The sequence below is a fragment of the Dermacentor albipictus genome, chromosome 2 (assembly GCF_038994185.2).
Source record: "Dermacentor albipictus isolate Rhodes 1998 colony chromosome 2, USDA_Dalb.pri_finalv2, whole genome shotgun sequence".
Classification (NCBI taxonomy): Eukaryota; Metazoa; Arthropoda; class Arachnida; order Ixodida; family Ixodidae; genus Dermacentor; species Dermacentor albipictus.
The window spans coordinates 69,309,585-69,326,369 of record NC_091822.1 but is presented as its reverse complement, the minus strand read 5'-3'; the positions used below and the strand labels follow the sequence as shown (position 1 = coordinate 69,326,369).

At 41.6% G+C, this 16,785-nt stretch overlaps 1 protein-coding gene across 2 annotated transcripts in view; it reads right to left on the bottom strand.

Moving 5' to 3' along the window:
- LOC139055955 (glutamine synthetase 2 cytoplasmic-like) overlaps positions 1-16,785 on the bottom strand; it is a 52,893-nt gene that overhangs the window by 23,434 nt on the left and 12,674 nt on the right. The window contains exons 1-2 of one of the 2 annotated variants that reach the window (XM_070533667.1): positions 14,768-14,906; positions 3,550-3,730 (exon numbers count right to left, since the gene is read on the bottom strand). In XM_070533667.1, the coding sequence (XP_070389768.1) occupies positions 3,550-3,709 (160 nt within the window). In that variant the 5' untranslated portion in view covers positions 3,710-3,730; positions 14,768-14,906. Of the gene's footprint in view, positions 1-3,549; positions 3,731-14,767; positions 14,960-16,785 lie in introns of those variants that run through there. The other variant, XM_070533666.1, reaches the window with a different exon arrangement.

The window sequence follows — 16,785 nt, the reverse complement described above, 5'->3', positions numbered from 1 at the left end:
TTGCTTGGCCCTTGAAAGTGAAGTGGGGAGGGATGTTCTATATCTCCATCTCGCGATGTGGCTTCCCCGTCGATGACCATGTGTTCCCTTAAGCTTATAGGTCTCCTTCATGTGTGCAGCGGAGAATATATGTGCACGGTTATTAGAGCATGGAAAGCGATATTAGGTATTGCGGCAAGACTCGGTAGTTAAGGACGATTCGCCATTGATGAGAAAGCTGAGCGTCATGGTGCCGTAAATTGAAGCCAAATATCTTCACGAAATTACGTCGTTATCTGTCTGTGATAACAATGGGCTCCTTGCAACAGCCTACACATGGTAGTATCCAATTCGCTCTTAGGAAACCTTAGTTTTTGTACACTCAGCCTTGGTTTTCTTGGCAATTAGGGCTTAAAGATAATTGTAAACGTACTGCAGTTTACGGAGACTTGGACCTGAGCAATGACAGTGCTGGTGGCGTTATCTCACGACGGTTAAATTGAACCAGAGCGCACAACCACGGCCTCTGAGATCCGGCAGCTTGTCGGGCCTCTACCAGCCCGATTTCGAAAGATTACTATTGCAATAGGGGGCTAAGTGCTGCTTAGCTGAGTGCATAAGTGCTTTGGCAGTAAACCAATTATTATTGCAAAGTGGTTCTTTTCTGTTCTTTTGACAAGAATTATCTTACAAAAAATGTATTTTTGGCATTGTGGTTCAAGAAAGCGTCCCAAGATTTCGCTACCTGAACTACCGCTACGGTTCCGGCATTCCGTATGTGTCGTACATCTAGGTACAAGCTATACCTCTCTAATATCATGTCATTAATAACAAGAACGAAGTAACGTTATTTAACTTCTAGCTAGAGATGCAGCGAGCACAGCCACGTGTTGTTTCATCCTTCTACTATGGGATAAAGAAGAGGAAAATGCAAGTTAACAAAAATATGTTGAAATTTATTTTTTATACTTACTGCAGACCACATTTTGGTCCTTGCAGGACGGGCAGACACTGAGTACAAGGCATATACAAGATACGTTCGTATACATTCATAACATATATAGACTTTACAATGATATATTGCTCACAGAAGCATTTAGTGAAAAAGATCAAAACACAATACCTAAATCAATTAATGGTGCAAACAGAACGATGTAAGAAAAAAAGGCTAGGGAATTGGACATCAAAGGCACATCACATTCAACATCAAAGGCAAGGAAATTTGAGAGCCGAGGACCTGCCCCACTCATTCAACAGGAAGAACAGATTCTATACAGAAAAAAAGACAATAAAAGCTCACATAAAACACAGTCACATATTGCAAAGGGTGGACAGCGAGTTCCATTCAGAGATAGTTCGGGGAAAGAAGGAGAACTTATAGCTGTCTGTGCTAGCATAGATAGGTGTCAGTGGATCCGGACGATGGTGTCGTGTATACCTAGTGGAGAGACAACTTACATATAGTGAAGGGTCCAAAGCCAATTTGTGATTAATTAGATTATGTAAGAAGTCTAGCCTGTGTTTTTGTCTTCTTTGTTCTAGCGAAGGATTATCTTTAGCCAACATCAGCTCTGGCGGGGGATCCGAACTTTTCAACTTAGAATAAATAAAACGAACAGATTTTCTCTGTATTCTCTCAAATATGTTAACATTGACTTTAGTATAGGGATCCCATGCAACGCGAGCATATTCAAGTTTTGGCCGGATATAGGTTAGGTAAGTGAGTAGCTTAATGTTTGAAGGGGCATTTCTTAGTTTGTGTCGCAGATAGGTTAGCTTCCGAAAGACGGAAGAACATGTGTTGTCAATGTGAAGGTTCCAAGAAAATTTATTAGTGAACGTTACGCCAAGGTACTTGTAACTCTCAACTTGCTTTAATGAAACAGATTCCATTTGATACGTATATTCCAGGGGATTCTTTTTATGCGTTCTGCGAAGAGGGACAGTTTTACCTATGTTTGCAGCCATGCCCCATTCTTCGCACCACAAAAATGTATTATTCAAGCTAGAGTTAAGTTCCTTCTGATCATCCACGGACTTAATAGCACGGAATACAACGCAGTCATCTGCAAACAGCCTTATTTGTGTTCCTAGTGTGACGACGGTAACAATGTCATTAATATATAAAAGAAAGAGCAATGAACCCAGGACACTGCCCTGGGGAACACCTGAAGTGATTGGTAGATATCCCGAGTTGTGATCGTCAACTGAAACATACTGTTGGCGATTATCCAGATAGTCTGTAATCCAGGTGATTATGATGTCCGGAAGATTAATGCTCCTTAATTTTAAAATTAGTTTTCCGTGAATTACCCTACTGAATGCTTTACTGAAGTCCAAAAACACTGCGTCAATTTGACCGTTCGCATCCAAAGCTTTGGCAATTGAATCAATTATTGTTACTAATTGTGTGGCAGTGGAACAACCTTTTCCGTAGCCATGTTGAACACTTGTTAGTATGAAGTGTTCATCTAAAAATTCACTAATGCGAGTTGCGATCCTGTGCTCGTTAATCCTGTGACGTTAATGATATGATCCTGTGACGTTAATGATATGGGGCGGTAATTCTCGAGCAATAATCGATCGCCTTTGTTAAAGACCGGAACAACTCGAGCCATCTTCCAATCTTCAGGCACTTTCGCGCTTAACAAAGATGGTCTGAATAATACAACTACGAATTTGGCAACAGTTTCGGCGTATCGCCTAAGAAACACATTCGGGAGGTTGTAAGGGCCAGGGGTTGTTTTGGTTTTTAAATTGAGTAACATAGACACTATGCCATGGTAAGTTATAAAGTTCGCCTCATGCTCTTCAAACACTGCAGAACTCAAAGGTGGTCGTGACCATGCACGGGAGAATACGCTATGAAAATAGGTGTTAAAATGTTGTGCGATGGCATTCAAGTCGTTAAGAATGGTTCCGTTAACTGCAATTTCCGTAATAGTCTTCTTGCTAATGCCACGGTACCCCCAAAACTTATCCGGTGCGTTTTTATAAAGTTGGGCAATATGCAAATATCATCAGGCCAATATTCTACCTAACAAGCTCACTGCGTCATTGTCTAGCGATTTGAGCAAAGCCAGCACTGTCGCGTCTTTCCGCACTTATCTGCCTGTACTATTTCTCATCCGTCGATCGAATCAGTCATGTGACAAGTTGCGTTCTGGATATGAATTCATTTGTTTTTCTTGATCAGACAATAAATATGGGCTCCTGAAAATACATTTGCTGGGAAGCTCACAAGGAAAATCGAACGCGGGTGTTGCGAAAATGTCTCAAAGAAAACATCAGGTAGCGGTGCACGCATTTCAAGGTCGAAACCATAGTTATAGCCGGGAAAGAATAGAAACACCATTAATTTAGGTATCCCCTGTCAAAAATCTTGTATCAAAGCGCCTCAGCATACCTCCATCAATGGAATTTTTGAGGGTAACGTGTAAGCTAAACATGGTGATTAAGCCACATAGAAGGAAGCATATCTTCCGGCCAGCTACTCCCGCTATAAGTGACACTAAAAGCCTTTTTTAGAAGCACGTTCCAGCATATTTTTTCTTCTATTCATCTACACACCTTCGGCGCGCTTCGGCTCGAACTCCAGAGTCTTCGTCTTGGATCTCGTTTTCTCCAAGGTTCCATCGACGAAAACGTAGGTGCAGAAGACAGCGTCGTCCGGTTGCTCCAGATCGAGATAGCGTTGCAGGACCGTTGCCCTGTCCGTGGCCATGTTCATATCCGCGTCCCGCGAGTAAAACTGTGAAAAGCACCGACGGCTTTCGAAATAGGCTCCAAGGTGCGGAGTGCCTTCTCGCATCAGAAGCCGGCGTTATCGGAGCGCGATAGCGGCTGTTTCGCTTTAGGAGGAAGGTTTAGCTCGGGCGCTCCTTTCTAAATACATATAAAAGGAGAATTCCTTTATCTCAGCAACCACTGCACCAAATTTGATGAGCTTTTTTGCATTTAAAAGAGCAACTTAAAATCTAGCGACTGCTTTTTTGAATTTCCGATTTGGGTCCTAAATTTTTTATAAAAATTGGCCAAAATAGAAAATTTTCATGTACCGCAACTACAAAGGTTACAACTCTAACTCAGCAACGAAAAATGATAACACAATTCTGTAAGTTGCATCTGGTAGTACATCTTAAGCGGACAAAAGTTGTGTGTTAGACATGAATCTCAAGATAATTTGTAATATGGAAATACAGCTTTTTCAGAACGCTCGTAAACAACGTAAAGATATTACGTAAGATATAAAATGACGTATCGAATTTGTCCTCTTTGAATGATCTAACGGATGCTTTTTACAGAACCGCGATATCTGCTCTAGATGTAGAGCTATGAATTCGTAAACTTTGTGCTTCTATCTTTTTCGAACTTACGAATTTTTGAAAATCTTTCTAACAAAATTCAGGACCTAAATCAAAATTCCGCTTCCAACAGTCACTACAATTCAACCTTCTCTCTGAAATACAACAAATTTAATTGAAATTGGTCCAGGGGTTATCTCAGAAAAACGTTTTTGCATTTTACATGTATTTGAGTAGGCCGCGTCGGAGTTGGGCCCGAGCTAAAGCTTCCTCTTAAGGCGAGTTTGGAGAGCGGTTAAGTGGTCCGAGGCTGATTCAGCCATATAGGGGTTACTACATATGGCGCAACGGGCACGTGAGTGTGAATTACAGCGCAAACGTTATTTTACTTGCTTTTTATTCGTACTCTAGTGCTCGGTACCAGTGTTGCCTACGGTAGTGTTGGCCGTTGTGGGTTCTTCAATTAGCCACAGGACAAAGTGGGAACAACCAGTGCTCATGGTCGCGCTGCCTTTCGTCTTTCGGGCTGTTGTTGCGCTACACTGGATCAATATTGAGTGTATAGTCTAACAATTCACGAATTTGCATTCCCAGTAACGGTCAACCTTCAGATACCTTTCCATGCTTGCCTTTCCATATCTTCTCAGTAATGGGCAATTACACTACTCCCGACAAACTATGGAAAGAAGCAGCTTTATTATAACACTCAAAAGCTTTTTAAGGAATTCCGAATTTTAATAAAGCTCAGAAGTACGCATGATTTGGCAGTTAAAAAATTTCATTAAAATCATACCTCCTGACCTGCCCCATACAAAGACAGGGAGCAGTGCTTGTTCAAAGCACGCGTTATGTTATTGTTCAAGTGCATTACCTAGGTGGCATTCGAGTTTGTTTATGCCGTGTTTGTGTTTTTCAGTGTAACTATTGATAAAGCTAATCACAATATGTGCCTCATATACGTGAGCAGAGCATGGATGGCAGAGACACCTTCAGGCAGAGATAAGGCACGCACGATTCGCCTGCATCACCTGAGCCAGTTCACGAGGTGCTGCACTCCACCGTTCGTTTCAGCGATGCAGCAATGGCGCTCGCTGAACCACTCCGTTCCTTTCAAAGAGAGAGAGAGAGAAAGGCAACGGAAAGACAGGGAGGTTAAGAAGAGATTATCTCCGGTTGGCTATCCTGTACTGCGGGAGGGGCAAGGGGATGCAATAGGTGAGAAAGAAAGAAGGATAAAAAACGAAAAAAAAACCTAAGCACACACACGCACGTACACACGAACTATTTGTGTGGGCACTGTCACGCAGCGCGCAAAGGCGTTACTAGTCTTACGCAGTGTCACGTACAGTCCTACGTCACACAGTGTTCAGTCACAATTTGTCAGAAAGTCCCGTGTCTTTCAAGTATCGCAGCAGCGCTTTCATAGCGGATCGCGCTGATTTTCGTGTAGGCCAGGTTCCAAGGATCTTCTTTTCTGTCATTGGGCGCTTGTCCAGTTTGTCTAAGGTGGCTTAGAGGACTGCTTTTTGTAGGTTGAAACGAGAGCACTGACAAAGAAGATGCTGGATCGTTTCGTTGCACCCGCAGAAGTCACACAGTGGGCTGTTGGCCATTCCAATAAGGAAAGAGTAGGCATTTGAAAATGCTACTCCAAGCCATAGACGGACAAGAAGGGTGCAGTCACGTCGTGGAAGCTCAGGTGGAATATGGAGCTGTAAATTAGGGTCCAGGGTATGGAGGCGTGCACTTGTGAAATCAGATGAATTCCATTGGGCTAATGTCATGTCACGCGCAAGTGCGGAAAGTTTTTTTGCTGCGTTGGCTCTCGAAAGAGGAATGGCAGTGCAGTTGACGCCGTCATGGGCAGATCGGGCAGCTGCGTCTGCTCGATCATTACCATGTATGCCACAGTGACTAGGCAACCACTGATACATTATATTATGTCCTTCGTCAGATAGTCGATGGTGGAATTCTCTGATCTCTTTGAGGAGCTGCTCATGTGATCCATGGCGCAATGCTGAGAGTACACTCTGTAGGGCTGCCTTGGAATCACAGAAGACTGACCATGCTTTGGATGGTTCCTCCTTAATGAAATGAAGAGCCGCACGCAGGGCTACGAGTTCAGCAGCTGTTGTTGAGGATACATGTGACGTCTTTAGCTGTATTTTGACGGATCTTCTTGGTATCACCACAGCGGCAGCTGCGCTTGCATATGTGACTGAACCATTGATGTAAACGTGCACGCGGCCACTGTGCACCTCATGTAAAAGTTCTAATGTGGCCTGCTTAAGGGAAAACGACGGCATGTTGACTTTCTTCATAATTCCTGGGATGGTGAGGCGTATGTCGGGTCTGCGCAGGCACCATAAAGATGAGGATGGTCTTGCTGCAGGCATGTAGTTCGATGGCAACGAGGTACGATTGGCATCAATTATACGACTGAAAGTTGTGTGTGGCATTTCTGCGGGTAGAGCGGCAAGATAGTGAGAAGGTAATCGGGCGACGTGCCGAATATGCACCCTGAGAGCGTCGGTTGCCAAGTACGTTGATATTGGATGATCTCGAGCTATGACAATTGTTGACGCTGTAGACGCACACCTCGGAAGACCGATACACGTCCTCAGGGCTTGAGCTTGTAGTCCCTGGAGTACACGCAGGTTTGCTTTGCAGGTGTTCCCAAGCACAGGGAGGCTGTATATTGCGAAACCGAGGAACAAGGTGTAATAAAGCTGCAGCATTGACCGCATTGAAGTGCCCATGACTTTCCGCCGAAAAATTTGAGATGTATTATTGTCAATAATCTCTTCTTCAGGTATGACACATGCGGGCTCCATGATAGATCGCGGTCAATAATTACTCCTAAAAAGCGGTCTTTCCGTGCATTTGCTACTGCTTGCCCATTGACCTTTACAGTATAACGCTTCATTTCCTTCCGAGTGAATGTAACAAGGCAGCATTTCTCTGAAGACATCTCTAAGCTCTGTTTTTGCAAGTACAGTGATGTTAGCGTAGCTGCCTTTTGTATCTTATTTTGTTATAGCGCAAGCTTGACAAGGACAAAAGAAGGCACATCTGACACACACAGCGCTACTTTCAACAACAGGTTTATTTCTCGTTCTCGTCGCTATATATGCACCCTCGACCCGTCATACACCTCGTGTAACATTTTTGGAAAAATAAACAAAAGATATAAACTGGGAACCACACGTAGGCAGTTTCTTGATTCACATATTCAAAGACATGTACACGTTCAACGCGAACAAAGATAATTCAGCTCTTTTGATGATAATGATATGGAAGTTTTACTGACGCATGCATCGCCGAATGTTGCTATGTGTCTGGCTTCTATTATCAAGCGCGTCATTTCACACCTGCTTCTACTCATGATCACTGTTTCTTTGAATCTTGGTTTGCACTTGCATCTCTGGCAATGGATGGCAAGAAAGCAGTCAGCGGCCACGTTGTTAAGTTTGTTACTATGTTCTCGTAGCCTGTCATTTATGCATCTACCTGTTTGACCGATGTAGGATTGTCCACAGCTGAGAGGAATACGGTATACCACGGCGGCGATACAATCAACGAATTTGTTTTTATGTTCTTTTTCGCATGCGCTACGTGAGATTCTTTCCGGCCTTGTGGTTTTACAGAGGCTGACCAATTTATTAGGTGCCGAAAACACAACGTTAATGCCACTCCTTCCAGCAATCTTCTTTATTCTATGGGAGAATCCGTGTATGTAGGGGATGACTGCAACCTTTCCTTTGTTCATGTCAGTGCTCGACACGTGCACCTGCTCCGAACTGCTTTGCTGCGCCTTCTTAAGCAGTCCTGCGACTGACACAAGCACGTGGCTCGTGTAACCAGCGCATCTTAAACGCGAGGCTTGCCGTTCGAAGCTATCGAGCATCAGGTGTTGGCATGATTTTTTCAGTGCTTCACTGAAACACATCTTCGCGATTCCCCTCTTCACAAGCTTTGTATGCGCGGAATGAAATGGTAGAAGTGGCTTACTTGCCCTAGGTTCGTAACACCAGCAGGTTTCGTTATCGGTGAGCACAAACTTAATGTCGAGGAATCTAATCCTCCCGTCACATGGCATTTCAAAGGTCACTTCTAGTGGATTTAGACAGTCACGAATAGTGGTAAAAACAGGAGCACATTCATTAGTAAAACAAGTAGATGAACAGTCAATTAAAACTAAAAAGTCGTCAACATATCTAAAAACTTTTACACCCTTAGACTCGTGAAGGCGCTGTGACAGGTCTCTGTCAAGTTTGGCTAAAAAGAGATTGCTTAGCACTGGTGCTAGGCAAGAACCTATACACACTCCTTGTTTCTGCAGATACAGGGTACCTTTGTTCTCGATAAACGTAGATGACAAATAAAACCTAAGTAATTCTAAAAAATTGTCAATGGATGTACCTGCTTCCGTGCTAAACCTAACGGCACCATATGTATCTATGCAACTGTCAATACAGGTTAATAATTCTGATTGTGGCAGAGAATAATAAAGGTCTTTAACATCGGCAGAGAAGCCAGACACATAGCAACATTCGGCGATGCATGCGTCAGTAAAACTTCCATATCATTATCATCAAAAGAGCTGAATTATCTTTGTTCGCGTTGAACGTGTACATGTCTGAATATGTGAATCAAGAAACTGCCTACGTGTGGTTCCCAGTTTATATCTTTTGTTTATTTTTCCAAAAATGTTACACGTGGTGCATGACGGGTCGAGGGTGCATATATAGCGACGAGAACGAGAAATAAACCTGTTGTTGAAAGTAGCGCTGTGTGTGTCAGATGTGCCTTCTTTTGTCCTTGTCAAGCTTGCGCTATAACAAAATAAGATATGCCGTACCAACAAGCCCCTATTGCTATCCTCATTGCCTTTTGTAGCCGTGCTCGTACCTGCAGTCGTGTTACAGCTGACGCCCAAATGCAGATATCGTCGGCATATATTGATATCTGAACTGTGTTGGGCAAGCATCGGACTAGGCCAACGAGCACTAGGTTGAATAGCGCCGGGCTCAACACTCCGCCTTGCGGTACTCCACGGCACGTTTGGTGTTGAGTCGTGGCGCCATCCTCGGTCATCACGAAGAAATGCCTGTCGGTCAAATAACTGCACAGCCACTGAAAAGTGCGGCCACCGATTCCGGCTTCAATCGAAGTATCTATAATGGCATAATGTGCTATATTATCATAGGCATCTTTTATGTCTAGGAATAATGCAGCAGTGAGTCATTTCCGACGTTTTTGATGCTAAACAAACGTAACCAAATCAATCACATTATCTATGGATGAGCGCCCACACCGGAAGCCAGGCATAGCATCTGGGTACACGTTGTAATTTTCCAGGTACCATTCCAGGCGCGTCAAAATCATTCTTTCTATTATTTTCCCTATGCATCTGGCCAGAGCGATGGGGCGGTACGATGGCAAGTTTAACGGTGATTTACCAGGTTTGAGAAGTGGAACCAAGCAGCTGCATTTCCATTCATGCGAAACCAAGCCGTTGCGCCAAGACTCATTGTAATGGTTTAGCAGCATGAGTCGTGCTTTCTGCCCAAGATTGGCGAGCGCCGCATAGATAACCCCGTCCGGGCCAGGTGACGAAGAGCGTCTGCAAGTCGCCAGTGCCGCTTCAAGCTCCTCCAGCGAAAAAATTACATCCATGCGGGAATCCCGTGGCACAAGAGTGGCACATGGTGTAATTGCGCGTTGGAACTGCAAGCTGGAAAGTCTTGAGCAAAATTCTTCAGCAATGTCAATTTCGCGGCGACCTTGGTGCAAAGCGAGGGATTTGAAAGGAACACGCTGTTGTGGTGATACGCGAAGCCCACGCACGGTTCTCCATATCTGAGATAATCGCTGACGCGGATGCAACGACTCACAGAAACGTTTCCATCTTTGAGATTGTAGTGCATCGATGCGACGTTGAATCTTTTTTTTTTTGCATCTGCCTTGCCTCTCGGAGATCATGGATGGATTTAGTTCTCCTGTATCTTCTTTCAGCCCGCCGACAAATCGCTCGTAGTCGCTGCAATTCTGCTTCAAATTCTTCATATTTCGGGAAAGGCTGGAAACTACGCGTAGCCTCTTGCATGGTATCTTGAATTTCGTGTTCCGGACTTGAATGGTTCCCTTGCTGACATACTCCCTCCATGTGCGACCGAAACGCCGACCCGTCAATTCGCCGGAGGGTCATGGAGGAGCATTTCGATAGTCCCGTTATCTTCAGCTACGTCGGAATATGGTCGCTTTCATGTGATTCGATGTCTGTAAACCATTGCACGTTTCTTTCAAGGCGCCGAGAAACCAGGGTCAAGTCTAGGCATCTGCAGTACGTAGGCCCGCGTAAATATGTCCGACTACCATCGCTGAGGCAGTAGAGGTCGTGCTGTGTGGCAAAAGATGCTAGTCGCCTTCCCCTGGAGTCCATCTTCAAGCTCCCGCAAACTGGATGGTGAGCATTAAAATCTCCTGTGAGCATCGTAGAGCCGGGTGTCGCTGACAGCACGTCGCGCAGTCGTTTAGAGTCGAAGCCACTTGAAGAAGCAATGTACACAGCGACGAGTCTGAACGTAAGCTTATTCATTTTCACGATTAAACAAACGTACTGGTTGTCGTCGTGAGGCGGGACTGGGTCCAACACGTAAGTCAGATCACATCTAATATATACAATTACCTTGCTCACATCACCACAGGTAGAGGACATGAATGCCTCATAGCCAGAAATGCGTATAACATTCTCCACGTTCGGTTCGCAAATTACGAGGATTGGACGAAGACAAAACGAAGACAAAATGTCTAAAATCTGAAAGTCTCGATTTGTGACCACGGGCATTCCACTGCAGTAAAGATGCTTTCTTGACTTCCTTGTGGAAGGGAAGCGAGGGGCGGGCCAGGGTGCTATGGGTGCCAACTATGAATGGAAAATCACTGAAAATACAAAATTTAACCAAAGTATCTCATTCTTTACGAGATTCAGTGGTGATTATTCCGCTATCTCAGAAACAGCGCTAAATATTGCAATGAATGAAAGGCTTTCACTGAATTTGATTTCCAATATCAATTGCAATGATAGTTCCCCACAGTCTGCAAAAGAACGGATTAGCACAAAAACATCCCTACGATTAGAGTATTCATTTTAATAACTCAGTTTTATTATTTCAGTATGAGTAATCAATTTACCTAGATCAACTAATAATGTTCATTGTGATCATTTTTGATTGATTTTGTTATTGATTAAACTCATCAAAACTAAAAATCTTACTCTTAACCTGACAGAAACAATAAGTAATAATAACTGACAGGTATAAAGTTTATACAATCAGTTTAATTTTATGATAGCGTGACCACATTAGTTGCCGAAGGTCCTTTATGACCTCTTTCTTTCTACTGAAAAATAAACTTCTTGTCCTTCATAAAGCGTTTTATAATCATTACCCTGAAATGCAGAATAATGAACAAACACATCCTGACTGCCATTTTTGAGTGAAATGAATCCAAACCTTTATCAGCATTAAACCATTTAACAATACCTGTGTTGATGTTTGACATATAGGTTCCTTAATTTTGTTAATTATTCAGAAATATCAAAGAATAATATGATTTTTATCAATGACATTTAATCAGAAGGAACTCATTAATGAAGAGGTATTATGATATCACTAAATTTTGAATTACTTAAAAATTATTATTAATAAAAATATATTGCTGCTCTAGAGAACTAGTATCATTAGTTCATACTTTATCGATTTAATCAATAGTTATTTTTTATTTTACAGGACATTTAGCATTAGCTAAATACAAAGGTAAAACCATGACCAATATCGATATTGCATAGATCATTACAGAAAATGAGTCTTTAATGTTCTCCAATAATTAATCGAATGATAGCTGTAATACAGATATATAAAAAATATTTAAAGGAAAATGATACAAAGAGTTAAAATATTTAATTATCAATGTGATAAATTCAATATAGAGAAAATAATCAACGATGCCTTCGAGTAAAAGATAAGTCTGGGTAGGATTGGTCGACTGGAATAACAAAGCTAAAGTAAACGTTTCTTTCATAAAAAATAATCAAAATAACGGCTAACAATAGTAGACTAAAACTAATTATCCATTACAATATACGTTACAATAATTTTGACTGAGATAATCCAGATATTTGCAATTTTGTCATATTTAGTTCTTTGTTAACTATAATATCCCCTTGAAAATAAATAAGGTTATTCCTATTTAGTGTTATAATAAACAAGATAATATACGAATTAATAAGTGTAAAAGGAGCACAATATGGCTTATCGTTCTTTTTCTCTTATTCCAATGCTCAGTGATAACCTATTATCACAATAGTTTTTTTTTTTGCTGTTGTTTTACTTCTTGTTGAGGTTTCGCTTTTTCCAACTTGTTTTTTGGGTGCAGAATTGACCCAAACCTTTTTTCTGTAAACAGGGCTACTTTGTGGGTGCTCTTCATGAGAAACACTTCTGGGGCGATTTAGGCTTAACTTTTTTTGTTTCGTCATTGTTTAATCTTTGAATAGGTTGCTCATTTCAGTATCAATGAGACCAGTTGATAGTTTCACTATATCTCTTTCCATGCCCTTCTCAAGAACTTGGCGCGCTATCTTCATGGACGCCTCTTTTTCACCCTCTTGACTCCCTTCAAGTTTACCTTTCTGTGTCCCTTCTTGCATACATTCATGACGGTCTTCTTGTCTTAATGCTTGAGCAATAGTAATAAATTCTCTTTCGAGTTTCTCTGATTGTTTCGCTATCTCAGTAATAAATTGCATGGGTTATTTATTCATTTCATAATCCAGCTTTAGCAAAAACGTACCCTATCTTCTCGGATGTGCTATTTTTTTGTATTGTGAATCATTTGAAAACTTCTTTTATCCAAACATTTTCTTCGTAGTGTTAGACGTTTCAGAACTATTTTTTTAACAGATTTATTTGATGAGAATTCAGCTACATTTTTTTGACCCTTGATATTGTTATCTCCGTTTTTCTCAGCATAAAGCGCCCTAACCTGAACGCCAAAATTAGACGTGTGTATCCATTTCTCATACTCTTCCTGACTAATGGCGAACCAGGCAGACTAGGGATTACCTTCCTGTAAGGTATATATTGTACGTTTTTGCCAGGCGACTACCTCTGGTTTATCTATATAGTCCTTAAAGTAATCATAAAATTGCGCGATAACCAAATGAAGAGCACTAACCAATGAACTAATATTACTGTCCTTATCCAGTAATAATACAAGTACGGAAGGTAAGCGTTTATCTAGCTTTGAAATGGCAATTCCTGTCACCAGACTGTCCCTGAAAAAATCAGGCCTGTGAAGTTGAGCTATGTTCTCAATAATTTCAATAGCTTCATAAAGTTGATTATTATACTTATTTTTAACCAATCGATCGGCAACATAATAACTCGCGTTACTTCCTGCCTGCTTTAAAGCAGGCATGACGGCTCTCGTCACTAATGTCACACCTAAGCCAGGTTCTCCAGGTACTTTTGAGACAGACAAAAAGCGGCCTGTAATTACGCCACATTTCAGGGTAGTCCCACCCAGATCAACTGTCAGTGAGGTTTCCAAATCCGTCACATTGTCTTCATCGAGATATGTAAGAGCAGCGGGCAATTATTCAGGTAATACATTAACTTTTATTATTTTAAACACATCACCATTATTAAAGTGAACACTCTTTTTCAAGTTTTCGACTTTTCTAGTAATATTAATCACATTTTCCTGGATATCGGAAGTGAAATATTCAGAAACGGGTAAAGTGACCCATAATTCCATATCTTGTTGCTCCAGCCCAGTTTGTAATAAAGCATGATGAACAGACTGTCAATTCTCAATACCATACTGATATTCAATATTATAAGTATTGCTATTGGACTTTGTGTATCAAATGAATATTTTTCTTCATCTACCAGGTAATTAAATGTTTTTTCACTACCAAAACCAGAGACGCTCCAGCCTTCTTTAAAAAAGTTATGACTGACTAACGTTTTTAGCTATTCTGACTCAACAAACCCAGCTAGTTTTACCGCCGTTGACCCGTCATCACAAAAAACATTAAGCATTTAACCTCATTGAGTATCAAAAAAATAAAATAGACAAAAAAAGCCATCAAATAACTAAAAAATACTTAAAATTACAATAAAATTAATAAAACCTAAATTACAAATTTACTATTTTAAATTAATTCAAAAGGTAAATGTGAGGGATTTCTGATATTGCATTTAGTGGTCGCCTCAGAAAACGGAAATTGTACGCTAAGACCCAAAAAATGGACGTAAATGTCTGAATTTTCCCGCAACGTAATCGAGTTTCCGCGCTGCGACATCGCCAATACACGGACGCTTCGCGACAAACACTGTTCAACCGTAGCACAATGCTATACCCGTTGCTGGCAGCGGTAGAACGCAGGAAGAAACGGCAGATAGATAGTCACCAACCTGGGCAAACAGACGAGCAAGGTAAGAGCGTTGCGTCCAGCGCGTTCCGCCGCTGCCACCGAATGTAGGGACACGCCCCCGCCGAACGATATGCCGCGGCTTTTCACCCGTTGTGGCAGCACACTCGTTCTCAGATAACCGGTGGCACGCGATTCAAAGGATCCGGTCTGCAGTGAAGTGGTCGATTCCGGTCTGAGAAAACAGAAGAGCAAGGTAAGAGCGTTGCGTCCAGCGCGTTCCGCCGCTGCCACCGAGTGTCCTCTTTTACAAGCAGATTCTGCTGAAATGAAATTTACCCCATAGGCTAGAGAAGAAACACTACTTACCTGCGCGTAAAAAATAATGAACAGATAAAATAAAGAAACTTATACTTCTTTTTAACATACAAAATCCTTTTCTAAATAGAAGCAAAAAATTTGTCATTCTGAACAACAAAGGAAAATATACTATAGGGGTTTTGTGACCATAGCCAAGATTTGTTCCGTCGCTCCCTTTCAGCCCTTGCTACTCCTCGCTTTCAACGGATAGATTGATTTCTGCATTCATCAGTAATAATTCTATAACAGTTCGAATATTAATGCTTTTATCTTTAGTGGAATATACATATTTTTCCTAAGAAGCTTAAATGCTGCCAAGCGACGAGAGACATTTGGGCAATGATCTTCGCTTTTTGCTGATCTATCTTTAAAAAATTCTCGTATAATCGACATAATAGCTGCGCATTGTAAAAAATCCCAATCGTTGCAATAAGGTGAATGGATTCTGCATTGATACTCAAGTTTATTTCATCTTTTCCATTTAGTGGTCGACTGAGAAAACAGAAATTGAACGCTAAGCGTGGGCTAAGGCCAGTAACCAACGATAAAGAGCAGGAATAGACACACAGGGTTATCTTTATGAACGTTTCTAATTACCGAGACTTATTTAAGGCATGGTATTTTATGATGTTTTTCAAGAATGAGTTTCGATAACGATAACCTGTTAATATTGCGTATCACTAAGTAATAGTAGAACGATTTCTCATAATCCTCCGTTTTCCAGAATATTCTAAGCCCAGCGGGTCCTATCCCCCAATGACCGTATCAGCCTGCTAACTTTACCCTATGCCAAGATAAGTTTATCCAACCTTACATCTTCAACGACGTTGATCCCTTTCGTATTTCAACAAAATCGCAGCGCGGAAAATCGATTACGCTACGGGAAAATTCAGACATTTACGTAATTTTTTTGGGTCTTAGCGTACAATTTTTGTTTTCTGAGGCGACTCTATTTAAGCGTTAGTTCAAAAATCGATTTTATGACTTCTATAACGCACGTGGTGATGTTTTCGCTTCTGATACATCCAAACAACAGATTCACTTTCAAATTTTCTTATATTGGTTCATATTGAATTTTTAGGTTGAGGTATCACTCAGAAATAAAATTTAAAGCCTATAAAATACGCCCTACACGATTTTCTCTGTTTTCCAAAGTACCGCTTCAAATTCAAAATTACGCAAAATAGATTTGAGGAGGCCAGTTTATTTTTTTGTGCCGTAGTAAGTATGTGATGAGGTAGACTGTAGTTATAGAAAACCGTAGTGAGTTAAACCTCCTAAAACCGCGAAACGGTGAGAAATTGATGCATTTAAGAGATCGATAGCACGCTGATGGCGTGGGCGTCACTGCTTTTCAGCTCCAATCCTAGGCAACGCCATTCTGCTCTTTTACACTCTGCGCTATGTATCCCCCCTCTCCTCCAGACCCACCAAATTACTCTTTCGGCACAATGATGGCTGGGAACATTTTCTGGAAAAATAAGGCGACTCCATCAGTAAGTGGACAAAACTTTCCATTGAACGCATGCTTGCCTGTGGCACCTGTGCTATTGCTGCACTTCAGATGATTGCACTCATGCTCGGTTTTTTGCCAAAGCTGCAAAAGCAAGACATGTAACGCCTGTGGATTTAACGCCACTAAGCAATGGATAGACGAACGACAACATATCCTGCCTAATTGTGACTGGCAGCACATCACCT